Source organism: Mesocricetus auratus, unplaced genomic scaffold (genome assembly GCF_017639785.1).
Source record: "Mesocricetus auratus isolate SY011 unplaced genomic scaffold, BCM_Maur_2.0 Super-Scaffold_6730, whole genome shotgun sequence".
Classification (NCBI taxonomy): Eukaryota; Metazoa; Chordata; class Mammalia; order Rodentia; family Cricetidae; genus Mesocricetus; species Mesocricetus auratus.
In genome coordinates, this window is record NW_024429184.1 from 116837536 (window position 1) to 116863621 (window position 26086).

The 26086-nt window shown below is 43.2% G+C and overlaps 1 protein-coding gene across 5 annotated transcripts in view; it reads left to right on the forward strand.

The window, feature by feature from the left end:
* The window catches only part of Diaph1 (diaphanous related formin 1), an 84431-nt gene that overhangs the window by 49714 nt on the left and 8631 nt on the right, over positions 1 to 26086 (forward strand). For all 5 annotated transcript variants that reach the window (XM_040741895.1, XM_040741896.1, XM_021226664.2 and 2 more), the window contains 8 exons: positions 19396 to 19494; positions 22571 to 22665; positions 22962 to 23063; positions 23302 to 23541; positions 23653 to 23782; positions 24454 to 24578; positions 25217 to 25381; positions 25483 to 25618. In XM_040741895.1, the coding sequence (XP_040597829.1) occupies positions 19396 to 19494; positions 22571 to 22665; positions 22962 to 23063; positions 23302 to 23541; positions 23653 to 23782; positions 24454 to 24578; positions 25217 to 25381; positions 25483 to 25618 (1092 nt within the window). The remainder of the gene's footprint in view (positions 1 to 19395; positions 19495 to 22570; positions 22666 to 22961; positions 23064 to 23301; positions 23542 to 23652; positions 23783 to 24453; positions 24579 to 25216; positions 25382 to 25482; positions 25619 to 26086) is intronic.

Genomic DNA, 26086 nt, shown 5'->3' on the forward strand with positions numbered 1-26086 from the left:
ACCCCCAGTTCTGTAACATTCTTGCTCACCTCCTCCCCTGGGCTCCTTACAAACAGCTGCAGCTCTTCCATTAGCTTGATGTTTTCCACCTGTGCTGGTCTTGCATGCTCCCTGGCTCACGCTTGCAATACTGAAAAGCAAAACTGGAGCCTCACACAGTGTTTGCCCCTGACAGCACATCTCCAGCCCATTGTCTTGTCTTCAGTACAGACCTCAGCAATCCTCCAGGCACACTGGGGCTTCCATCGTGTCTCACCTCCTCGGTGACTTCACTCCTCACCTAAAACTCCATGACTAACCCCTATAATAATCATTCCTCTAGTGTTTTTCTTCCATTGAGGGTCTCTCATTTCATCATGATTAGTTGGCAAAACCATGATTCCTGCTAATTCTATCTTGTCCAATCTGTGTCCGCAACTATGTATCTGTCTATTACTGGAAGAGATCACACTCTACCCTTCCCTTCCTGGGAACACTTTCTTCTCTTGGCTTCCCAGATAGTAAGTATCCTTATCTTTATCCCATTGTCTGTTCTTGCTCATTTCCTCTGCTCAGCCTGTTACATTGCTTGGTCTTTGATACTTCTAGACAGTTGTATTTTAAGTATTTTGGGTTTGATTTAGTTGGTTTTTGATACAAGGTCTCATGTTTCCCATGCTGACCTTGTAGTCCAGTCTAGCCTTACACTGCAGCCCAGATTGACCTCAAACACAGACTCCCTTTGCTTTTCCTCAGGTGCTGGTGTCACAGGTTGGCAAGCACTGCCACACTGACCTTTCGACACCTCTGGGTCTTGTTTCGTTAGTTTCTTTCATTGCGTTCATGTGGTGCAGGTAGAGGCGCAGCACACAGGTGCCAGGGCGCGCTTTGGGAAATCAGAAGACAGCCTCCAAGACTTGGCTCTCACCACCGTGTGGACCAGGAAGGATCAAAGTCAGTCTCCAGGCTTGGTGGCAAGCACCAACCACTAGCCACCGAGCCATCCCGCCAGCTTTCTTTAAGCATTTCTAGTCTGTTTTGTCCTTTTCTGTATTGCTATCCTTGCTTTCTCCCAAAGGCCCAGCACTCCGTGGAGAAAATTGAAGCAATCAGAATGTGAGCTTCCCAGCTTATCCACTATGTTCCTTATTCTCTGTCTTTTCTGTTACTGTGGTCCTGTCTGAATGACTCACCATCATTGCCACAATGTGTAAAGTACACCAAAACCATAAAACCAGTCTTCCTTCTTCCTGTGGTGACCATGCCTTTTATGTGCATATATTATTTACATAACTAATTTAGAGTTAGTTCATATGAAAAAACAAGGGAAACATCAAACAGGTCTTTATTACAAAATTAAGGAGCCATTATAGTAATAGCATATATGTACTTTTTAGTACAGCAAACTGATTCCACATGGTAAATGCTATTCTGCATTTTGTCTTTTTGTTTTGTTTTGTATATTATCCTTTACCATCTCTTAATGTTATTATATACATTGGCCCTATTATTTCTTTTTTAAAGTTTCATGTTTATTGGATTATTTCAAATGGACAGTTGTATTCTGTCATGAATAATACTAGCTTTATACATAACTAATCCCTCATTGAGAATTGTCTCAGTATTTTGTTTTACAAACATTGCTACACAAAAATCCTGTTATCTTTGTATACTTCATATTTCTGCACAGTGGTTTCTGAAAGGTGACTTTTTTCACCGAAAATCCCTGGAATTATAAGATTATATAAATTCATACTCCCACAAGAAATAAGACATTATCAGAATTTCTGACGAGGGAAAATATATATTGTTTTAATCTGTTTACTCATAAAATTGCATCTAAGGTTTTCCCTCATACACCGGCTCTTTCCTTATCTGTACAGTGAGATTGATGAACACAAAGACGCCTTTTGTTCTGAACTTCTGGTTCTCTTATTTCCTCTGTTTTATTTGCAATCCCTTTCTTTGTTTGGCATAGTTGATCATAGCCTCTGATTCTTATTTTGACAACTTTCTGTGGTCGTTTGCTGCAGTTTTTGGTTGAGTTGTGTTTTGTCCTCTTTATTTTAGATGCCAAAGCGAACCTGCTGCTTTCTTACAGGGATACTAGGAGGAAACTTTGCAACTTTTGCTTGAAGTCTGCTGGTGTAGTTCCAGGGAACACTTACTGGTGGAGATTTAAGGGAAGGTGACATTAGATAAAGATAACTTTAACTGCTTCCAAAGAGAATCTGTCAGCAGCAGTGCTGTTCTCCTTTTCGCCACCAGATGGCACATGGATCTCTCTAATTTTTGATGTGTCATTGTTACGCCCGGTTGTGATGCAGGTTGTGATGCAGTCACGTTCGGGAGCGGCCTTGCCGCTGTTGTCAAATACAAACTGCTTATGATACTGCCCTCTGCTGGTTGGGAGGTTTGCTTGGCCGGCTGATGAGTAAAATTAGAGCAAGATGATGCCTGTCACAATTTACTGTGTTGCAGAGGGGTCTTGTCTCCTAGTGCAATTAGTATCTTGGTTCTTAAGTTTTGAAACTAATATTTTTAAGAGTAGTATCATTGTTTCTTTGGGGGTTCTGAGGCTGGATGAAATCATTGCCTTCCTTACAGAGGGCTTAAAGGAGGCTTGCTTTAGTGAATTTGGAAGCTCTCTAGATATATGTATGTGACTATATTATAGCATATTGATAATCGATTTCTGTCACTTTTTATAGAAGAGCTACTTCAAACATGTTAGAACTTAATCTACTGGTTATATATTACATTTTAAAAAACTCACTGACTCAAGGTAATTCCATCTTTCTAGTTATTTTTCTTTCTAACTATTTAAACTCTGGCATATGCCTATATTAAAATATTAGAGATAAGCATAATTTGAAACCATTATTTAAATCCAGGTTATCATCTAACATATGTGTTTCAAAAACTTTTTAAAGACCTTTTACATGTACTTGTTGATACTTTCTTTGATCATCTAGTTTGAGACTCAACATCCCCTAAGCTCCCGCCATCTTGATGGCGCTATTCTGTATCCAGATGTCCACTTGTGCTGTGCAGTCTCCAGATTTGGTGTGCATGAAGACTTAATGAGGACATGCTGAAGTTATAACTCCTTGCTGGAGTCCAGAGAATATAATAAGCACTGCGGAGTATGAACTCTAACACACACTGTGTCTGGCTGTGTTCATTATTTCATGTTTGTTTCCTTTTCTGCTCTGTCTTCCCACTGTCTGCTACAATCTAGAAGCTGTTTTCCACTTTTTCTCTGAGGAGCATTTCATTGCCTGTGTCAGAAGATCTGTATAATTGTTGTTCTTGTTCTTAAGGGTGTGGCATGGAATTAATTAGAAAACAGTTGATCTAGAGGCATTATTTCAAAGTACTTGTTTTTATAAAATGCTTTTCTTGCTGTCCTTCCATTTTGATCTCAATAGTATCGTCGTAGAAGGATGTTTTGAAGTTCCCTGGGGTCAGTGAAGTAGCTGGAAACTTTCCGTTAGAGATTGACAGGGTTGGAGAGATGGGAGTCATCACCTTGTGCGATGGGGAAACCAGGATGGAGAGTGCTCGGGGCTCTGCAGGCATAGCTCCTGCACAAGTTTTGTTACTCTTGCTGTGGAGACCTGGGGCTGGAAGGCAGAGATGTAATCACAAGAATGAATAGTGTCTCCCCATAAGTATGGCAGCAGAACTGAGCTGTGAAACAAGAGAATAATATGGGGCACTCTTGCTACCTATTGGAGTCCAAAGCTGCTTTGGGAAAACACTGGTCTGAAGGACCCTTATATGCTCTTTAAGACTTCTTGAGTCTGGAGCAGATTGCTTGCTGTTACTGGACCAGGCTTTCAGCAACAAGTTCAGAGAGTGTTTCTATTGAATGTTTGCTCTGGGGCTTTAGTTTGTGCTTTTAACTGTTTGTCAACGTGGGTGGGTAGCACAGGTATTTCTGTACTGAAACCCTGTAGGACAACCTCATTCCTACACAGCCTTTTACCTTATTCTCCCATTCCCACTTCTAGAAATAATCATGAATTTTGTCATTCCTGCAATAACCAGTAGATAACAGTCTGTCTGAGCTGTCCTATGTCTGGATGCTATGTCTTCAGGATTCTTCATGTAAAAATTTTAGTCACTGAAATCCTAAGTACTATTGTAAACACAAGAGTATAGCAAACAGAGCACTACAGTAGTCCTTACTGTTTGAAATGCTGGTGAGGCTGTCCCACTTGTCCCAGCTGTGTCTGGCCTCTTGTCTCTGTATATGTGTCTATATGACACACTGCCTTCTGAGTGTGTAAATGTACAGCAGCTCATGGGATGGAAACTTGTGCAGGGAGGGAGGACTTCCCTGTAATTGCCTGGGCATGGTACTGAGGCAGGGATGAGCTCTGTGTCACTGACGCAGGCCAGCACTCCGAGGTGTAGTGTGGCACTCCAAGGGGATGGGCCAGTGCATCTCGCTGTTCTCATCTCAGTCTTTTGTTTCCTTAGGAAAGTTATTCTAGGGTTTCTTACACATATCTAAGATAACACGCTTTTATTATATTCTCCTGCATCGCCCTCTCTTATCCCTTCTGCTGAGTTCCTCCTTCTTTCCAGCATCCCCCTTCTATTTTCATGTCTTTCTGTTTGTGGCCCAATGCATTTAATTAGAGTTCCCCATGTGAATGTTTGTACTTAAGATTAATTGCTCTAGAATATGTGTCCTGTAATTGTACCACTTTAAAACTCATAATCAAGAAGAATGTTTGTGACCTGTAATTCCTGGAGAAGCAAGAAGCAAATTATGAATACCTTTCTTAACATCTCTTTTACAGGGGATATGTAGAAATAAAAGAAGGGCACGTGCCAGAATACTCTATCTATCATCCATCTATCTGTCTGTTTACCTACCTGTCTGTCTGTCTATCATCTGTCTGTCTGTCTGTCTGTCTGTCTGTCTGTCTACCTACCTACCTATCTGTGAGACAGAGTTTCTCTGTGTAACAGCTCTGGCTGTTGTAGACCAGGTATCTGCTTGCCTCTATCTCCCAGTGCTGGGATTAAAGGTGTGAAAAATTCTAGATTGTTGTTAAGCGTTCTAACTAGATTTTTTCCCTATAAATTTACAATAATGTGGTAACATTTTTATGATGAAAAAAGAATTTTAAGGAAAATTGTTCAGGATACTTGAACAAGGAATTTCTAGAAGTGCTTGGGTTCAGTAACTGTTAGAGTTCAGCAAAACAGGCAACAGCATTTGCTTCATTTGTCTATACTGATCCTGGCTTAAATTAGCTTCCCTTAGAAAAAATCAGATTATAACCTAAAAACTTTCTTTTTCTTGAAGATCCCTGGGGGCAAGGGAACCCCATTTAAATGAAGGGACCCTTTTCTGCGGAGTGAAATGGAATCATTTCTCCCTCCTGATTCTATTGTAATTCCAATTCTATTACAAGAATCAGCGGGTTTTCTTTTAAATCTGTTAGATTAAGTTGTGTGTGTGTGTGTGTGTGTGTGTGTGTGTGTGTGTGTGTGTGTGTGTGTGTGTGTGTGTGTATTGTCAAGAAACCCTGCAAACACATCCTTCTAAAAAGAATGTTTTTCTGTTCTGCTTGCAATTTTCAGTTTAGCCACGGTGTGTGCGCAGTTGAGCCATTTTGGCTCAAGTTCCATATTGTGAGGTCAGAGACTAGGGATTGGAGGAGAAGATCAGGTGACTTTCAGTAAGCTGATGACACTCTACCCCTGATCCCCTCCCCTTCTCCACCCTTTCCTGGCTCCCGGCTCTGAAACAAAGAAGGAAAAAAACAGCAGTATGATGAAAACCAGCAGCTGCTGCAGACTCTGGCTGGGGGCTGGGTGTTTACTCCATCTGTCTCTTTGTTTTGTTCCTACCCCGTTACTTCCTTTCCCCTGAGGCCAGAATTAAACAGAAGATTTCTAGAATCCTTTGTTTCAGAGCAGTGTAGAAATCTGTATTTTGTTCCATATTTAGGTGTGTGTAGGTGAAGATGGCAGAGATAAAATTACCCTGGAGCACCTAAAAAAAGATGCAGCTGCGTGTCCCCCTTGTTCTGTTTTAGGCAGGCTGCCCGTTTACTGTCAGATAGGGCGCCTTACCACTTCTGCAATGCCTTGTGCATGTTAGCTTAGTTTATGCTTCACCACAGAGTTAACCATTTCTGTAATGCCTTGTGTGTGTTAGCACAGGGATTAAGACCCCTTTGCTTATTAAAATCTCATAGCGAGTGAGCACCGCACTGTAACCTGTGATCTAGCACTTGCTGGAAGGGAGTGAGTGGCAGGAGGCAGCCTGTCTTCTAGGGAAGGTCGTGCTGCCCCTGCTTTCTGGCCTTTGCTTTTTGCCTGTCTTCTAGGGAAGGTCGTGCTGCCCCCGCTTTCTGTCCTGCGAGCAGGTCCTAGTTTCTTCTCAGATACATGTCAAGGGAAAAGTGAGATGTAGGGCAATATATAGGTTAAAATAGAATTTAGAAATAGGTCAACCAGTACTGACTATGGGCTTTAAAATCCTGGTTCAAACAAATTATAAAATGCTTGACATTTAAGACAAAATTATTGTGATGATGGTATGTTGGGTATTTTAGAACTACATACTGAAATGTTTACAGGTATTTATAAATGGGCAGGGACATTAGTAAAAAAAAGAATTGCAACAGTGATTTATCGTTGTTGGAGTAGTGTTATGATGCTACTCTGTTTGGGGATGTTTATTTATTTTTCTCATAATGCATCTTTTGAGAAAGGAATGTGCTCTGTTCCTAGTGCCTCGTTTCTGAAGTCTTTTTGCTCGCCTAGCCCGTTGCTCCCTTACCTTACCCAGTACTGCTCCTCCACTGCCATGAAGAACCCTTGCCTGGGGAGGTGCCCATCCTTCCAGCCCCTGCCCACCACACCCAGGCAGAGCTTTTCCCCACACTCCCTGAGTCACTGTTCTGGGTGTGATGGGAAAGCATCTGTGAGAACTTAGTGAGTAAAGTGTCTGAGTGACCTGGGGATTTGTGAAGTACCCGGACTGCTAACTGCTGTAACGTTTCTCCCTCGCATTTTCTCTGCCCCTTCTGCCCAGCTGTCAGCATCTGGTTCTTAGGTGTTCTGACTGGCTTCGTCTTTGTCCTTTGAGTTTATCCATTTCTGCTGGTTTGTCTTACCTGTTCTCATAGCTTGCACTTCCGTAATGACCTATCTCTGTGGAGTTCAGCAAATGAGTATATGTTTTTGGTTAAGAGGTCAGTGATGACAATATGGTCACCCTGGGCATGGGTAACTGCTGTCAGTTGGCATGCTGTTTTCCCTGCTGTGGTATGTACTTATAAGTAGCTTTAAATGGTTAGATTTTTTCATGTAGGTTTAACTGTAAGGGATACAAAGTGAAAATTCTCTATGTGGACAGTATCTCATGAACACATGACTGGACTCTCCTCATCTTCTCAGAAACAGTTCATGTGAAGCCTAATAGATGGCCTATTATGTGGTGGGTGTACTTAGTGATTCAGTGTCTATGTTAATAATTTTTGTTCCCTTGCTTATGATTATATCCAGGGCCTCATATATGTTAGGCCCCAAATTTCATGCTTGGCTCTACTTGCCTTTTAAAAAATGCCTGTGGTACCTCTGTGCAAATGTGTTTATGTACTACCACACTAGACAATGGATGAACAGCATGTCCATTAGTGACGGAGGTTCAGCAGGCTTTGAAGATGTTTGTTCTCTTTTAGTCAGAGTCTCTGACGTACTCAAGGGAGAGTGTTGTCTGTGGACTAGAACCAGCGCCTTATCTTGGGCCAAGAGTAGTGTTTCATCCTGGATAAGAAGGTGAAGATGACTGGGTGGAGTTGCTTTGCGACAGCCTGCACCTTCTAGTTTTGTGGGTGTAACTAATTCTCCAGCCAGTTTCCCAAAGGTGGTTTCCCAAAGTTGCTTTATTCTGTCTCACTTACTCATTCCCACCTGCAGATGCCGGGCAACTCCCACTCCTCAGTTTCCTGTTTGTGTTCTTCATTGAGAGAGGCCTAGAACAGGAATTCCTGGGGAAGTGATGACTGGAGCTCTGGGACTCTGGTGTCTTTAGCTCACTGCTGAAGTGGGGAATAGTGTGCTGTAGAAGCACTTCCTTCCTTTCTGTGAGCTCTCAGAGACTTACTAACCATGACTGAGCAATAACTGTGACCCAGGTCTGATCACTTTGTGCCTTTAGATACTGAAAAAAAACAAAAAGAAACCAAACCCCTTTTGTGCCTTAATATCTGCTGCTTGAAACTTGAGTCCAACATAGATATCCAGGATTGTAACAGAAATGATCTGTCATTTTAGGATTGTTTTGATGCAAAATAGTCAAAAGAAAAAAAAATGGGATGTCTGTGTTGGACAGCAGGGGGTGCCCTTTCTCCTCCCATCACTGCCTGGCACTCCCTACTGCATTCAGCCATTTTAGACAGATTGTTTTTGCCCCCAGCTAGCTCCATTTTGTGTTGGTGACGCAGGAGAATGAAAAAGGTTAGGAAAGGAGGAGTCTGGCTGGGAGGAGGAAAGACAGGCTGAGGCGCAACTATTGGCTGAATCCGTTACTCAGCAATGGCTCACCAGGGACACACCTTGCTGCAGGCTTCTCTCCTGCATCCTGAGCAATCGATGTCACAAATCCCTGCCAGCCGAGCAAAGAGCGCAGCGATGCCTGCTAGCAGTAACAGGATGCTGGTTGTTGAGACAGCACAGCCTCTCTTCATCTAGACTCGAGTCTGCACTCACCTGCTTTTGATAGCTGCCTGGAAAGAAGCAATTATCCTCATAAATCCAGGAAGCAATTTTATTTAAAAATGTTTTTAAATGAATGTGCACATATGTATAAAAGAGTCATGTAAAACATTCTTGATTATTTTTAGAAATCAAAAATGTGAGCTAGAGAGATGGCTCAGCAACTTACTGTTCTTGCAGAGGACTCAGATTCGTTCCCAGCACCATGTCAGGTCGCTCACAACTGCCTGTAAGTCCAGCTCCAGAGGGATTGGAAGCCTCTGACCTGCATAGGCACCAGCTCTCACATAATTAAAAATAAGTGAAATCTTTTATTTAAAAGGAAAAATGCAAACACACTTATATACCCATCACCCAGTTTAAATTAGTCTTGCTTTACCAACCTGTATCAACTCCTTCTTTGCCACTTAACTAGTGAACAGTAGCTGAGCTTTGTCATTTAAACCTTAAGTATTTTAGAATGTGTGTCAGAGAAATATGCACTTCTCATGTCACATGTAGTTTATAATCACAGCTCACATTTGAAAACAAAGCCAGTCATCACGGTGACATGAATTTGTAATCCTAGACCTAGTGTCCAGATAGCCTAGCCTGATTGGTGAGTTCAAGCCAAGTAAGAAGCCTTGACTCAAAAAAAAAAAAAAAAAAAAAGACCTCCCTGAGGAGTGACTCTGTGGTTGATATCTGCTTGGTACCCACCATTACACACATGATCACACACATACACACATTTTTGCTTAGTGTACAAAATGAGTTTCATCATGATGTTTTTCTCTGTGTGTGGTGTGTGTGTGTGTGTGTTATGTTTTGCGTGCATTTACTCTCCATTGTCATCTTCCCCCGCTACTCCCCCTTTTGTGCCTGCATGAGAAGGCATGGGACATTCGCCTTGTCCCCAGCACACCTTGTTCTTCTCTCCTCCCCTCTTTAGACCCCCCTTCCATGTAGTTACTCTCTTCTTAGTGCCATGGCACACTTATGTCTAAGCACAGTCCCTGCATATTAAAGGGAAATAAATGGCTTATTTCACTTAAATTGCTTGAATTCACATAGAGCTCTGTGCCATATTCTTTGGTTGTCACTGTTTTGTATGGTGTTATTTTTAATACTGTCATAGTCTATCCTGTGGCCAGTTGTTATTTTTAGGGGCCTTTAGTGGCTGTTATTGATAAATAAAGCCAGACTTTTCTTCTTGAGTTCCTATAGAGTTCTCCTAGAGAAGGACTAGACTGTGTTTTCTCCTGGCAAGATAGCCTATTATCACCTAAAGAAAAGTTTTCAGACTGCTCTCAACATAGACCATGCCATGGAGATGAACCATGGTTTTTCTTATGAATTCAAGCAGACCTTTTAAGCTTTGGGAGTGTGCATGCACCTGCTGTTAATCACTGTCTCCTTGGGGGGGGGGGATGGATGATTCCACACCCTTAACTGTTCTTCCAGATGCCACTTGTACTTAAATGTCTGCTTGATGAGACTTAAAGAGTTAACAGTACTTGATGGGCCATTTTACAAAGAGCACATGGCAATTCTGTGGATTTGTCCTGGCTTTTTTCATAGCTTTTGGTCTGCATTTCCACTCCACCCCCATGTTCTTTTTGGTGATTTCTGAGACAAACTCAAAGGCAGATGATGAGATGAAACCTCTTGCTTGCTGTGCTCATTCTCAATTTTTGAAATGAGTGACACTCCTGCAGTCATAGCCAACAGCCCATTCCCTTGCCTTAGGGAAGAACACAGCATGGAAGATGTGGGTTGTGGCTATTGGCAGAGCCAGCTGGGGGTCTGCAATCTTTGGAGACCAGATTGACCCTGTACCTGTTTGGAAGCTGTCTCATGCAGAAAGGTCTTAGAATCAGCTAAGAGGTCAGTGTTGCAGCAGGTGGGAACAAGAAACAAGGAGTCAACTAAGTGATAGCACACGTGTTCTTTTGCAGAGATTTTCCTTCTCCCCTCTTTCTTTGCTGAGATGATGCCATGTGGTAGGAGGTTTGATTATCTGTCGGGCTTCCATTCTTACATAGATGAAGTAAGGCTGGGACCCACAAGTCCTGGCAAGATTTTATGTTAGGTGTTATAATACCTGTCTACTTAATTAATGCTCCATTTTTGTAGCAGGGCTGGGAAGGTAGCATACGAGAGCGTCCTATGGATTCTTGTGCATTGTGACAATTTACCTCTGGTTGCTAAGCGGTGTCAAAGCTGAACCAGAACTAGCTAAGGATGTGAATGTGAATGATACATAATGCCTACAGCCATGCCTTTCTCTCAAAATCCTGGTGAATGACAGGTTAAGAATTTTACATAATGGTATCATTCCACAAATCAAACTGTTTTTATCTATGTTCCCTTGTTGTAGTCTTTGCCTGTGCTGAATATATAGCATGTTGATGAAGTGGGAGTATATCTTTGTTGAAATGCAAAAACCATATGTATATGGGTATAAATTTTTTAAGCTGAAATTTAAATCTGTGTAATCTATGCCTAGATGAAGAACCAGAGCCTTATCAAGACCTATGTACCCCCAAACCCTTTCATTGACAATTGATCACCTACCCCCAACCCACAGTGGCCATCATCTCTCCTTCTAACATCGCAGGTTCCTTTTACATGGCTGCTATTTGTATAGCCTGTGCTCCGTTTGCTCCTCTGACAGCATCTGTTAATTGTCATCTTTAGAATCACTTTCTCAGCACCCTTTGAAAAAGCAGGCCACTAACTACAATCCAACACCTATCTGCACCGAGGCTGCTTAATTGCATTATTTGTTCCATACTTCTCAAGTCTATCTGTGCTGTCTGTAATCCAGATGTAACCTTCGGCCATGCCTCTATCCCTTACCTGGAACTCTCCTCCCCTCGCTGCCAGCCATTGTCTGTGTACATTAATACTTCAACTGATGGAAGTGAGACTGTTCCTCATGTTCCTAACGCCCTTCCCTCTCTCCTTCAGGTGATGCTTGGGTTCTTGTGATGCTTAGTTTCTTGCTACTAAATAGAGCAAAACCACAGGGGGAGGGAGGGGGGAGGAGGGAGGGAGGGAGGGAGACACAGACACACAGAGAGAGACAGAGAGAAGAGAGGGCATTGCTGTCAGTTACTTTCTGGAGGCCTTTAGAACTATCACTATCCTTCCCAGGAAAAACAGTCACCCTGATTTGTATAATAATCACTAAAGTTTACATTTATGAACACTGTAGTTTGCCCACATTTTAACCCTTTTATTAGCATGTATTATATGTATTAGTGGATTCATTGTGGCATTTCCATACAAATATGTTGTGCATTTATAGTGTTCATCCAACCTCATCCCCTCTCCCCTCTTCCCTCCCTCCTCTCCAGTCCCTAATAGACTGCCTTCTATTTTCAGATTGTATCTTTTTTTTAAAGTTCTTCCTTAAAGAAAAGCTCAACTTGTCTTTCTGTGTCTGGGTTATTTCGTTCAGTGTGTCCTCTAGTTCTTTCTGTTTCCCTGAAAATGTCAGGATTTCATTCTTCTGTTAGCCCGTGGTTTTCAGTTGTCCTCCTCACTCTGCAGACTTCTCTTCTCCATGTCCATTTACTATAGCACTCTGTCCTTGGTTTGTGGAGTCTTCTGGATTCTGTGCTCTTGTTCCCTGCATCTGCTGTAGAGTAGTGATTGGAGCTGAAGAGTTAATTAGATTCCGGCTGTATTTATTGTTGGTTCTTGCAAGTTATCTTTTTTTTTTTGTTTTTTTGTTTTTTTTTCCCCGAGGCAGGGTTTCTCTGTGGCTTTGGAGGCTGTCCTGGAACTCGATTGGTAGTCAGGCTGGTCTCGAACTCACAGAGATCCGCCTGCCTCTCTGCCTCCCGAGTGCTGGGATTAAAGGCGTGCGCCACCACCGCCTGGCGCAAGTTATCTTCTTAATGGATACCAGGTTCTATAAGTCCTTCTCTTCAGGAGGCACATAATATCTGATTTTTCCCTTCTGTGTTGTTAGCAGCCATTACTTGTATACATAGGATTGTGTAATAGTGATGATTACAAATAAAAGGAATTCTTATGTATTCTAAATATTAATGTGTTGCCAGTTATGTGTATTCCAGGTAACTTCTTTGTTTGATTTGTGTTGTTGGTTTTTATCATGTCTTTATAAACAGATGCTCTTGTAAAGAGCTCAGGGTTATCAATCTTCACGAGTACAGTTAATGAATAGTTTAGAAACCTGGGCACTGGATCCAGGACTTCAAACAGCGTTACGTATCCAGCTTCGCCCTCCACCCTGTTTGAGACAGGGTCTCTTATTCACCGCTGCTTATACCAGACTAACTGGCCTGCAAGCCTGTGATGATTCTCCTGTCTCTGCCTGTTTTTGTCTAACATACTTATTTGAAACTCTGGGCTTAAATCTACCATTGTTTTTGTTTTCCATGTGTTCTATTGTTCTATGTCATGTGTTGATTTCATCCCGTTTAAAATATTTTGTGGAGTCTGATTTGATATCCTGCCTGATATTTAATTTTTGTTCAGTGTCCCAATAGTTGGAAGTTAACAAATTTTAGCTCAATACTTCTGTGGATACTTGGAATGATTGCTATGATTGTTATGTTATCCTTTGACTTTGTTCAGGCTTGATATTTACCTAGCATGTCGTAAATTTTGTGCTATATGCTATATACATACACAAAGATATTTTGCCATTTTTGATGTAGGTTTATTAAATGTGTCCCTATTTTGTCTGTTTTTGGTTTGGTTTTATTTGTTTGTTTGTGTGCTGGATAGTTTTATATCAACTTGACACAATCTAGAGTCATCAGAGAGGAGGGAGTCTCACTTGAGAAAAAGTCTCCATAAGATCAAGCTGTCAGGTATTTTCTTAATAAGTGATGATGTGGGAGGGGCTGGGTGGCACCATCCCTGGGCTGGTGGCTTGGCTTCCATAAGAAAGCAGGCTGAGCAAGTCAGTAATCAGCACCCTCCTTGGCCTCTGCATCAGCTCCTGCCTCCAGGTTCCTGCCCTCACTGCTATATGGCATTCCATATGACCCTTTCCTCCCCGAGTTGCTTTTGGTCATGGTGTTTCATCACTAAGACAGTTTGTTTGATTTACATACAACCCGGGCTGGCCTTGGTCTCACATTTCTTTTTCCTTAGCCTTTAGAATGCTTGAATTGCGAGCTTGTGCCAGCATTTCCAAATGGTTACTTGTTTTGATAGTTACTATAATAAGGATGTTAATTCTTTTCACTAACGTTAGTTCATCTGGTTGTTCCTATTGGAACATGGTCCAAGAATGGAGACGTGTGAGAATTCTAACTGCTTGTGAGCAAACAAGTCAAAAGTCTTGTGACCTTACTTTCTTCAAAACACAGAATTGTTCTTGGAATGTGTTTTCTTGACCTTAAGTGTAGCGGATAAGGTGAATTTATTTCAGATTACTCGTTATTGCTTGCTGCTGTCATTCTATGCCTCTATGGAAAAGCATGGTTTTTGCCCTGTGTGATTGTATACAGCTGGCACTCATGAGAACATATGTGATTCTTCTTAACCTTCAATACTAATTGCCTGATGCACTGAATAAACTTGGCTATTGCATGCATGAGACTTTACTTGATTCATTTTTAGGTTTCATTTTCCCAGGTCCCACCTCCTCGTAGAGCGAGCAGTAAGTAGTTCCCTTCTATATTTTGAAACTAAATTGTTTAATGCATTCAATGTAGAATCTGTGAAGTTCCGTCTTTCAGATGACCCTAGGTTTGTGTCAGGCTGACTGACCAGCACAACACCAGAACTTGGCTTTGACGACTTACTTCATGCTTTCCTTCTTTTTTCCCTTTCTTTTCCACCACCCCAATTACCTTGAATATATTGCTATAGTCGTTTTTGTTTCTTTATTTTTAAATATTTATCTAAAGAATCTCAATTTTGTAGCTCTGACTGACCCCTCTAATGGCGGATTATAGGGCTCATGTGTCTTAGTTTGGTTTCTGTTGCTATCTGTGATAAAAGCATGACCCCAAAGCACCTTAGGGAGGAAAGGCTTTGTTATCTTACAGAACCTCGTGAAGGGAATTCAGGGCAGGAACCTGGAGGCAGGAACTGAGGCGGAGACCGTGCGGGAGCACTGCTTACTGGTTTGCTCCTTAGGGCTGGCCTTCCATAGCTTGCTCAGCCTGCTTTCTTATACAACCCAATGCTACCTATCCAGAGGTGGGGCCACCCACAGTGACCCAGACACAACAGTCAGTAATCAAGAAAATGCTCTGCAGACTTGCCTACAGGTGATCTGATGAAGGCATTTCTCTGTCGAGATCAGGTGTATCTAAGTTTGTGTCAAGTTGATAAAAACCACGAGCACAAGGTATGAGTCTACACCACAAATGACTAAATATGCCTGTAAATCCTTGTGCACTTTCTCCATTAGCTGGATAGTATTGTGTATCTTAATTGGATTTTTCCCTTCAAATTCGGATAAATGTTCTTTTTTGAGGGGCATGCCTTATAAGTCTGATTGAAGGCTAGATATTGTACATAAAAAATATAGCAACTCGAGATGATGTTAACACTGTCTGGAAGATTTCTTGCAGTATTCGGGGGTTGAGCTGTGCCAGGACTTGCCTGTTGTTTTGGAACTGCCTGGTGAGCCCCCTGGTTTACCATTTCCAGGTTCATATTCACACTCAAGATGACTTCTTTTGAATTCCCAACTTAATGAGGAGAGCCACACTGTACTTCTTACTTTGGGCTGGTCAATTTACCATTTCTTAGCAACTGTTCCATGTGTTCAGAGTGGTTTTCTGAACATTAAACCAGCATTTTTAGGTCATTTTCCTTTAAGTTGTCAGTTCTTTCTATATTTATTTGACTATTTTCGTTATATTGGAATATTTTTAATGTTATGGACCAAAGCAGACTATCTTTTGTTTAACACACTGATTGTGTGGTGGGGTGCACATGTACCATGGTATACATGGAGACAGAGCAGCTGGTGGGGGTCTATCTTCCCCTCCTCTGTGTGGGTCTCCTCCAGGAGGTGAGCCTCCCCGAGCCTTCTCAGCAGCCCCAGACTGTCTTTCTACCACCTTAAGTTCTTGTTCAGGACTGGAAAGGGTTTGGGGGAGGATTATAATATTATTACATCATTTTCCTCTTTTTTTCCCTGTAAACTTTCCCATGTACTCACCTTGATCTCTCTCGAATTCATGGCCTCTTTTTTTCTTTAATTGTTGAAGTGGAGAACCAGTTGTTATTAGATCAGGAATCAGCAGTTGTAGCCAGTCTGTCTTGTTACTAAAGTTTTTTCTTGGGTCACAGCCATCTATTCAAATAGTCATTATGGATCACTATTTTCATATTTTACCAGCAGAACTGATTAGATGTGCTAACCTAAATTATTTATCGTCTTCCTTAGTTAGGATTTCTGCTGCCATGATGAAACTGTGGCCAAAAGCTGCTTGGGGAAGACGGGGCTTATTTTACCTCCCTCTCATAGGAGGGCAGCCAGGGTGCAGGGGTGGGGAGGCGTGGCCTGGGACAAGAGCAAAGGACACTGCTGGCTCTTCATGCTGGCTGGCTCAGCCTGCTTTCTTACTGCACTGGGACTATCAGCCCAGGGTGCCCTGTGCACAGGGAGCTGGGCTCGCCCATATCAGTCATCAGTCAAGACAATGCACCACAAGGTGGCCAGCCTGATGGCATTTTCTCAGCTGAGGTCCTCTTCCCAAATGACTCTAGCTTCCAGCTTGTGTCAAGGAGACATAAAAGTAGCCAACCCACCATCTTAGTACTTCAGTCACAAGTTAACCAGTCCCTGAATTAGACCATCCTTTGTTCATTGATGTGAGTTGAACTTTTTTCTGTTTCTGTAGTCATTTGACACGTTTCCATAGTATCACTTTATTTTAGCTGTCTACTGCTTACTGTATTTTGTTGACCTTTTAGGACTTACATGGTGCATATATCAAATTACACAGATCTCTACACATAACAAATTGGAAACAAAGGTAAACCTTCCAAGCATGGTAGCACACACTTTTAATCCCACCATTTGGGAGACAGAGACAAGTGTATGTCTTGAGTTTGAGGCCAGCCTGGTCTATAGAACTGAGTTTCAGAACAGCCAAGGTTGTCTCAAAAAACAAACTGAGTGTGTGAGGGGGGAGGGATTCCCTCACAAACATGCCCAGCAGCTTGGGTTTTTGTTGATTACAGTTGTAGTCAAGTTGACAGCCAAGATTAACTGACACAGCCTCATCTCCCTACCTTCGAATGGTCTTTATTCAAATGTGACCTTTTCAGTCAACCAGTCCCCACCCACCCGAAAGTTTTTGTTGATTGTCCCTGGGTCCATGCCCCCCCCCCAACAGGGCTTCTCTGTATTACTTTGGAGGCTGTCCTGGAATTTGCTGGGATTAAAGGCGCATGCCACCAACACCCGGCTCCCACCTAAGGTTTTAATCCATTTCCCTGCCAAGCCTCTGATTCTCTTCCCTGCTTGATGTTCTTCTCACAACACTACTGTCATAACATAATAGCTCATCTATTGGAAGGCGTAGTTGGCTTCACTTTATTAAAATGAAGCATATTCGTGTATTTATTTTGTTAATTTGTCTTATTTCCATTGCCCAGCACAACCCTCCACAAGTTAACGTCTCAGTAAGTCATTGCTGAAGTAATGACTCTTCATGTATTTAACATTTTCATCTCTTAAAGTGGAACTCCTAGGTCAAAGGGATAAATGACTTTTTCCCTGCGGTACTAGGCATTGTGCTCTGCTACTGACCTATATACCCAGCCCAAGGATGACTTTTTAATAGTTTTGTGTACCTTTTGTCATATAACCTGGTTATTGTTTTGACTTTATTGTTTTTACCAAATATCTTATATGTGGTCTAACTATCAAATGTTATAGAATGGCTTATGTTATAGCCAAGCATTAGAGTACATGTCTGTAATCACACTACTTGGAGGGCAGAGGTAGGAAGACTGTTGAAAATTTGAGGCCAGTCAGATCTACAGAGTAAGGGTTCTGGGTCAGCCAGAGCTATTTAGTAAAATCTTGTCTCAAAAACAGTCAAAAAGGAGGGTTATATTCAAAAGCATTTTCCCACTCTTGTGTTCAAGAATTCCATTCCTCTACTCAGAAGCAGTTGGTTTTGTTAGTTTCTTGACTTTCAGAGCTATTGCTCTATGGCTAAGCTGACACCACTCTACTTATACAGTTATGTCTCCCATTATGGTCCCTGTTTCCTCCAGTATATGTAGAAAGTACTGTACAGTGATGTCTGCCCAGTACAGCCCTTTTTCCTTTTCTGAGCACTGCTCAGCCCTCCTCAGGAGCCAGTGCTGATTTTTTTTTTTTTTTTTTTTTTTTTTTTTTGGTTTTTTGAGACAGGGTTTCTCTGTGGCTTTGGAGGCTGTCCTGGAACTCGCTCTGTAGACTAGGCTGGCCTCGAACTCACAGAGATCTGCCTGCCTCTGTCTCCCGAGTGCTGGAATTAAAGGCGTGCGCCACCAACGCCCAGCTAAGTGCTGATCATTTTTTAGTGAACTTTGCTATAGTTAACTGCAGAAGAAATGGTAATGAAATATTTTACCTGTGTCCTTGAAACTAAAAATTGAGATGAGAATTGGAAATGAGAAAACATCCACACTTAAAGGAACACAGGCTTTTTAAAAAATCAGGATGCTACATATATGTCAGGAAACACTGAAAAATATTGAGTAAGGAACAGATCACAAATGGAGTGAGAATTAGTTTATCAAGCAGGGAGTGGGGACGGCCATTGAGGGAGACTTGGGAGGGGAGAGTGGGGACGGCCATTAAGGGAGACGTGGGAGGGGTGTGCTGCTTGGCTAGTGAGGAGTGTGGGAACAAAGGAGTTCATTGCGCTTCTTTTTGCTCAGATTCACCGGTGATTAAGAGAGATCACAAGCAGTTGGAGAAACTAAAACCATTTTTATAGGGAAAGTGGACTTTTAAAGATAATGAAGCTTTTTAGTAGGCATGAGTAACTAGGTGACGCTTAGTATAGGGGTCAGTAAGATATATCACAGAATGTTTTTGAATGAATATTTTATTAGGGTATGAGCATGTCATTTATTTATGTACTGGCATGGCTATATTCATGCTAAGGAGTGGGACTGAAAAACTGAGATGGGGTGGCAAGCTGGAGGGATGGCTCACCAGCTAAGAGCACTGGCTGCTCTTTCAGAGGACCTGGGTTTGATTCCCAGCACCCACATAGCAGCTCACAACTGTCTGTAACTCCAGTTCCAGAAGATCTGACACCCTTTTCTGGCCTCCAAGGTCAGTGCACACACATGGTGCACAGACAGACATGTAGGTAAAACACTGGTACACATAAAATAAAAATAAACTTTTTCAAGTTGAGATAAACCATATGGCTTACAATAGCTAAAATATTTATTTACTCTTGGCTCTTCACAGAGAATTAGCTGCTCCCTGTAGGTAGATTCTATTTAAGGAGGAAAGCATTACTGATGACTAGTGAAGAATGAAAGCAGATATTCTTGTGGGGGCACTTAGCTATAGGAAGAGTGGCTAGCTGACGAGATTAGCCTTGAAGGAATATATTGGAGAGACAGAGAGGAAGTGAAGGCCATTCTGCCAGGACAGCTGTAATTCAGTAATGTGTAAAGGTGGCTTATCCTTAATTGTGTTTTTCTGATTTCCCTCACCAGCCAAGAAGGATCAAGAAGGTGGAGAAGAAAAGAAATCTGTACAAAAGAAGAAAGTAAAAGAGCTAAAAGTGTTGGACTCAAAGACAGCCCAGAATCTCTGTGAGTAGGTCTTGCGAAGGTGTTCCCATAAGAATGTAATTTCTCTTGAGTCTAAGGTCCCTCTGTGTGAAACCTCCTATTAAATTCCTGCTCTGTGCCAGCCAGTGCATGGTGAGGCTTCATTCAGTGTCTCATCAAATCCTTCAGTAGCACAGCAGGGTTGACAGGTGTCCCGCTTTACGTCAAGGAAACAGGCAAAGGCTTTTGGAATGTGTCTGGTTATAGAGCTAAGAGGATGCAGGTGCCAGGTTTTATCTCACTGAGGGTTGGGGAGGGTTGAGATGTGATCTTGGTACGTAGCTTGGCTGTCTTTGGGCTGACAGCCCTCATCCTTGAGCCTCTGAGTGCTGGGGTTATAGGTGGACACCACCATGTCTGCCACACTTCTTTCAAAGTCCTGCTTTTCCTTATGTCAGCAGGAAGTCTTCCCCAGGATTTCAGCCTCAGTGCATTTCTTTCTGTTTTCTGAGAAGGAATGCAGCTACTGTTGTGGCTTCAGTTAAACAAATTATTTATATTTAGAATGTAAATGTAAGTGAGGTAAATCTTGTGCTTGTCAGAGTAGATCAATAACCTCAGAAAGTTAAGCATTTGGTACCATATTGCTGCTGTTCTGATTTGCCACCGGGACTGAGAACTCCAATTAGTGAAAAAAATTCAGTTGAGAGAGCCTTCCACAGTTCACTTGAGCATGTCACACACATTGATGTAGTTCCTGCCTGAGCGTGGTCAGGATCAGCTTACCCTTCTGCTTGTTCATTTCAGCTAGCAATCTGCACCTCTTTTATGCTGAGTAATACAATACTCATTTTTTTGGTCAACAAATATTTGGGAGTCTGGCATGTGACCAGGCTTTATTAGGTATATGCTGGTCATGTGTTGTATAAATGAAAGAATATATATTCTGTAAACTCATTCATAATCTTATAGTTACTGTCTTTATTTTTCCACATGAGAAAACTAAAGTTCAAATGTTAAGACTTGTCTAAAATCATCCAAACTAGTATACATACCCAAAGGTACATTCAGAGTGATAGAGTAAGAGATTAAATCTTTGCCCTGGGAGGTCAGAGGCAGATGGATCTCTGTGAGTTCGAGGCCAGCCAGGTCTACAGAGCTAGCTCCAAGTCAGCCAGTGCTACATAGACCCTGTTACAAAAAGCAAACTAAAATTTCACACTAAGAATTAAGTAATGCTCCATAAGTGTGTATGTCCTTCCCACAGGGGACCATGCTGATCATTCCAGTTGTAGTGTATGCTTCAGAGCTTGACCATATAACCTTATGTTAATATTCATAAATATTGCTAAATGAAAGTCTGTGTATGATGTCGTTTGGTTGGTTTGGTTTAGTTTTTTTGGAAAGGGCTTCTCTATGTAGCCCTGGCTGTTCAGGAACTCGCTTTATAGACAGGATGGCCTCGAACTCAGAGATCCACTTGTCTCTGCCTCCTGAATGCTGGGATTAAAGGCATGAGCCCATGTGCATGAGAACTGCAGATCATTACAGCTCTGGAAGTTACTGAGGAGATTTTAATCAGGAAGGTGACTGTTACAGCCTCATGCTGTCTTTGGGAAGGCTGGCTGCTTTGGCAGGTGATTTTCAGGTTCAGGTTCAGAGTAGAAGAGTAGGAAGGAAGATGAGCTGTTTTAAACTAAGGAGTTGATCAGGACCTAAGACTAAGGTGATAGCAGGACAGAAAGACAGACTTCCTGGGACTTGGTGGGTGAGGAGATGAAGGACAGTGACACTTGAGTGAAGGGGGAAACCAGTACACTGAATAAGGCAAGTTCATCAAGAACAGAGTGGCTCGTAGATTTGAGTCGGGGGTGACTTTTTTTTTTTTTTTTTTTTTTTTTTTGGTTTTTACGAGACAGGGTTTCTCTGTATTGTTTTCGAGGCTGTCAGTCCATCCCAGCCTCGTACTCACAGAGATCCGCCTGCCTCTGCCTCCCAAGTGCTGGGATTAAAGGCGTGCGCCACCACTGCCCGGCAAGTCGAGTGACTTTTGAGATAGGACCTTTCATAGAGTGCACTCACTGACTGCTGCCTTTTCATTGGCTTTGTGAGGATATAATGGATGAAAGTTCTAATAGTGAAAAAAATAGATTACTATGTCTTCAGAATGCTGTAAAGGAAAGGGAGCAGATGTTGGTAAGAGAAGGGAACATGGAGTCAAAGATTTTTATAATAGACTTGACTGCATATGCTAAAGGAAAAGGGTGTCAGGGTCTCCTTAAGGGCCGGATATGGTGACACACACTTTTTTTTTAAATTCCAGATGAAATTATTTTTTTAATTTAACTTTTTACACATCACTCTCAGTTCCCTCTCCCTCCCTTCCTCCCCTGATCCCCCATTCCTCCCAACCCCCCACCCCACTCCATCCACCTTTAATCCCAGCACCCAGGAGGCAGGTCTCTGGGTTCGAGGGCCAGGCTGATCTACAGAGTGAGTTTCCAGGACAGCCAGGGCTACAAAGGGTCAGATGGAGAAGCCAGGGTGGGTCATCAAGAGAAAGAGTTGCTTTTATAGACTTTATTCGGTGTGTTTTACCTGCATGTATGTATGTATGTATGTGTACCTAGATCCCGAGGAGGCCTGAAGACAACGCTGGGTCTGTAGGAACTGGTGTTATAGATAGTTGTGAGCTGTAACATAAATGGTGGGAACTAACTCAGGCCCCCTGCTAGAGCAGCCAGTGCTCTTAACCACTGAGCCACCTCTCCAGCCAGAGAAGACTCTTGATAGACTGAGGCATCAGATTAGGACATGGGGAAACTGGAAGGATAGGGTGTGCTTCTTAGGAGTGGAACTTGGCTGTGGCTGTGTTAAGGCAGTGCAGGTGAGTGGTTCTGATATTCCCGTTACCACAGGCACGGAGCTTATCAAATGTGCTAGGCAGTAGAGTTGCTGTGTGCCGTGGTGTGGCTTGTGTGTGGCAGTGGGTGACAGTGGAAACTCAAACACTGGACTCGGTTCTGATTTCAACTACCTAGGAGAGTGGGCTTTCAGGATGGTCTGGAATAGGGAAGAAGATGAGAAGAGCCTGTCTTTCTGTCTCGTTCTCTGACAGCGATCTTTTTGGGCTCCTTCCGCATGCCCTATCAAGAGATTAAGAGTGTTATCCTGGAGGTGAATGAGGCTGTTCTCACGGAATCTATGATCCAGGTAAGCACAAAGAGGCTCTGCCGAGCCGGCTCCTCTGCACGGCTGCAGCAGCCTCGCCTCCTCTCTTGGTGAGCAGGGCCTCCTTCAAGCGGTTTTGACTGAAAGGGCTGCTGAAGAAGCTGCTGTGTCCCCAGTGGGCAGAGCACCTCAGAAGACTCAGGAACCCCCCATCTCACAAGCTGCCCCGCCCCGCCTGTCTTCCTTCATTATCACTGGGCAGAGTGTCATTTAGAGTCACAGTCATGATGCTCAGGCTGTCAGCTCACCCCACATGCAGCATTTACTCTCTTTTCCAGAACCTCATTAAACAGATGCCAGAACCAGAGCAGTTAAAAATGCTTTCTGAAATGAAGGACGAGTATGATGATCTGGCTGAGTCAGAGCAGTTTGGCGTGGTGGTGAGTGAGGCCTGTAGCAGTCGGCTCTTTTCCAACTCCCTTATTCCTACCTCTGGAGACCAGCCTGGTGGCTTGCTCCTTGCCTCTGCTGTTCTGAACCTTTTAAGTTAATCAGTTTCTCTGTCTCCCCACCTCACACCTTTGCTCTGAAGCTCCAGTCTCCCCAGGAGGCCGGCCTGTATCTTTTGATGTCTCTCTCCATTGACTCCATAACGGATCTTGTTGCCTTCCTCACCAGATGGGCACAGTGCCCCGTCTTCGGCCTCGCCTCAACGCCATTCTCTTCAAGCTGCAATTCAGTGAGCAAGTTGAGAATATCAAGCCAGAGATTGTGTCTGTCACTGCTGCGTGTGAGGAGCTGCGTAAGAGCGAGAGCTTCTCCAGCCTCCTGGAGATCACACTGCTTGTTGGGAATTACATGAATGCTGGCTCCAGGAATGCTGGTGCTTTTGGCTTTAATATCAGCTTCCTCTGTAAGGTGAACCATGGGCTTAGACAAGAGGACAGAGGGAAGGCTACCTTGAGCCCCGTATTGCCTTAAGCTCATTTGGGACAAGTCATGACTAACGGTTTCTCCTTTTACCCCAAGCTCCGAGACACCAAGTCTGCAGATCAAAAGATGACTCTATTGCATTTTCTGGCTGAGTTATGTGAGAATGACTACCCTGATGTCCTCAAGTTTCCTGATGAGCTTGCCCATGTAGAGAAAGCCAGCCGAGGTAAGGCAGTGTAGGGCAAAGCTAGAAGGTGCTTCTGGGCCAGCAAGATGGCTCAGTGGGTAAAGATGCTTGCTGCCAAATCTTCCAACCTGAATTCAGTCCCTTGGACCAACATAGTGGAAGGAGAAAACCAACTTTCACAAGTGGTCCTCTGACCTAAGTGCATGGGAGCGCGCGCGCGCGCGCGCACACACACACACACACACACACACACACACACACACACACGTGTGCTGGAAAGGCAGGTGCTTTCAGTCTAGGTCCACAGCTTTTGTCGTTCTGAAAGACAGACTGGATTAACAAGCAGTGGGCCTCATGGCTTGGGAAATAGACAAAACACTGGGTTGTCTACCCTGCTCCCAGGTTCCTACCTACATCTCCTACTTCTGAAACCCTGTTCCCCGAAATAAATGAGACCAAGGTCTCAGGGGATCCCATGGGTTCTTTTTAAAATGAAATGAGTCTGCTTCTGTTAGTATTGTACAGTGTATGAAGGTTGGAAGTTTAGTTAGCCAGTAATTGTGCTTTTGCTGCAAAGATCAAAACCAGCGTGTGAATCAGAGAGAGGAGCATGTGTAGGCTAGGAAGCATACACAGAGAAAACGGGAAGCGTGTAAGCAGTGAGGCAGGAGCGCTCTCGATGGCTAGTAAGGGCTTTGTTCTCCCTGTAGTTTCTGCTGAGAACTTGCAGAAGAACTTAGACCACATGAAGAAACAGATCGCTGATGTGGAACGTGATGTTCAGAATTTCCCAGCTGCCACAGACGAAAAGGACAAGTTTGTTGAGAAAATGACTATATCCTTTCTTTAGAGGACTTGATCCCTGGGCAGGGAAAATCTTCTCTGGGGAGTAGAATAGATGATGGCAATATTCAGTTTTCACCTTTGAATTGTTTTTTCCACTAAATACACAATTTTTAAACTTACTGTAGAAGGAAAACAAATCTTGCAGATAAACTACAAATCTCTGAGTACCTATTCTGTGCCCCATTCCTGTTATAAACATAGCCACCTTCACTAAAAGCCCCTGAGTCTGTGCCCATGGCTGTCACAGACACACCCTTCCACCGCTACTTTGTGCATCATGTAGCTTTATCTGCATGTGTCTCAGTCTTGTGCTCTAGTAGTTTGCAACTTGTATTGTATAGGTAGCCATAGCTTTTGGTTTGTCCCTCTGAAGAATTGGAGTGCTTCTGGTCGGTCATGAGCAGCCGTCTGTGGTGGTCACTGCACAGCCCACTCTTCATCTTTGAGTGGTCCTCTGTGGTGGTCACTGCACAGCCCACTCTTCATCTTTGAGTGGTCCTCTGTGGTGGTCACTGCACAGCCCACTCTTCATCTTTGAGTGGTCCTCTGTGGTGGTCACTGCACAGCCCACTCTTCATCTTTGAGTGGTTCTCTGGCTTTGGTTGTGTCCTTTACTCCTGGCTGCACAGTTTTGTGAAGGACGCACAGGAACAGTATAACAAGCTACGCATGATGCACTCCAACATGGAGACTCTGTATAAGGAGCTGGGTGACTACTTCATCTTTGACCCTAAAAAGTTGTCTGTGGAAGAATTCTTTATGGATCTGCACAATTTTAGGAATATGTTCTTGGTGAGCAAGGGTGAACTGCAAGTTTTTCATGGGTTCCTGATGGTTACTGGTGGCTTTACATGTGCTCACACATCCATCCCCCTCCCCAAACTGTGCTTCAGCAAGCAGTTAAGGAGAATCAGAAGCGCCGAGAAACAGAGGAAAAGATGCGGAGAGCAAAATTAGCCAAGGAGAAGGCAGAAAAGGAGCGACTGGAGAAACAGCAGAAGCGAGAGCAGCTCATAGACATGAATGCAGGTGGGAATGTGAGGGGACATTGGAAGGCATCTCTGTCTAGAACCTGGAACGACACAGGGTAGATCCCGTCTAAATGTAGCTCCTGGAAAATGGTTTCTGACAACCTTCTGCCTCCAAGCTCCTGGTGCTGGATTTTAATTTTTTTCTCTCCTTTGCTGGCTCTTGGATTATGTCTCATTGCCCTTGTGATTTGGGAATTGCTGTCACACCTACTCTTTCCTGACCTGTTCTCATTCCTGCTGCTTTTGAGTTCCCAAAATGTTTCCCTGACTCCCCTTCTTGTAGTAGCTCTCCTTTCTCTGTCTCTGCACTTCTCCAGCACTGTGTTCCTGCTACCTCTTAGCGTGCTGTGTGTGCATCTGAGGTCATAAATGGATTGAACTCCGGAAGGGGGTGAAAAGCCGGCCTCTCTTTCTGCAGCAGAAACATGTCTTTGTTTGAGCATATGGTCTCAATTACTGGCCCTCT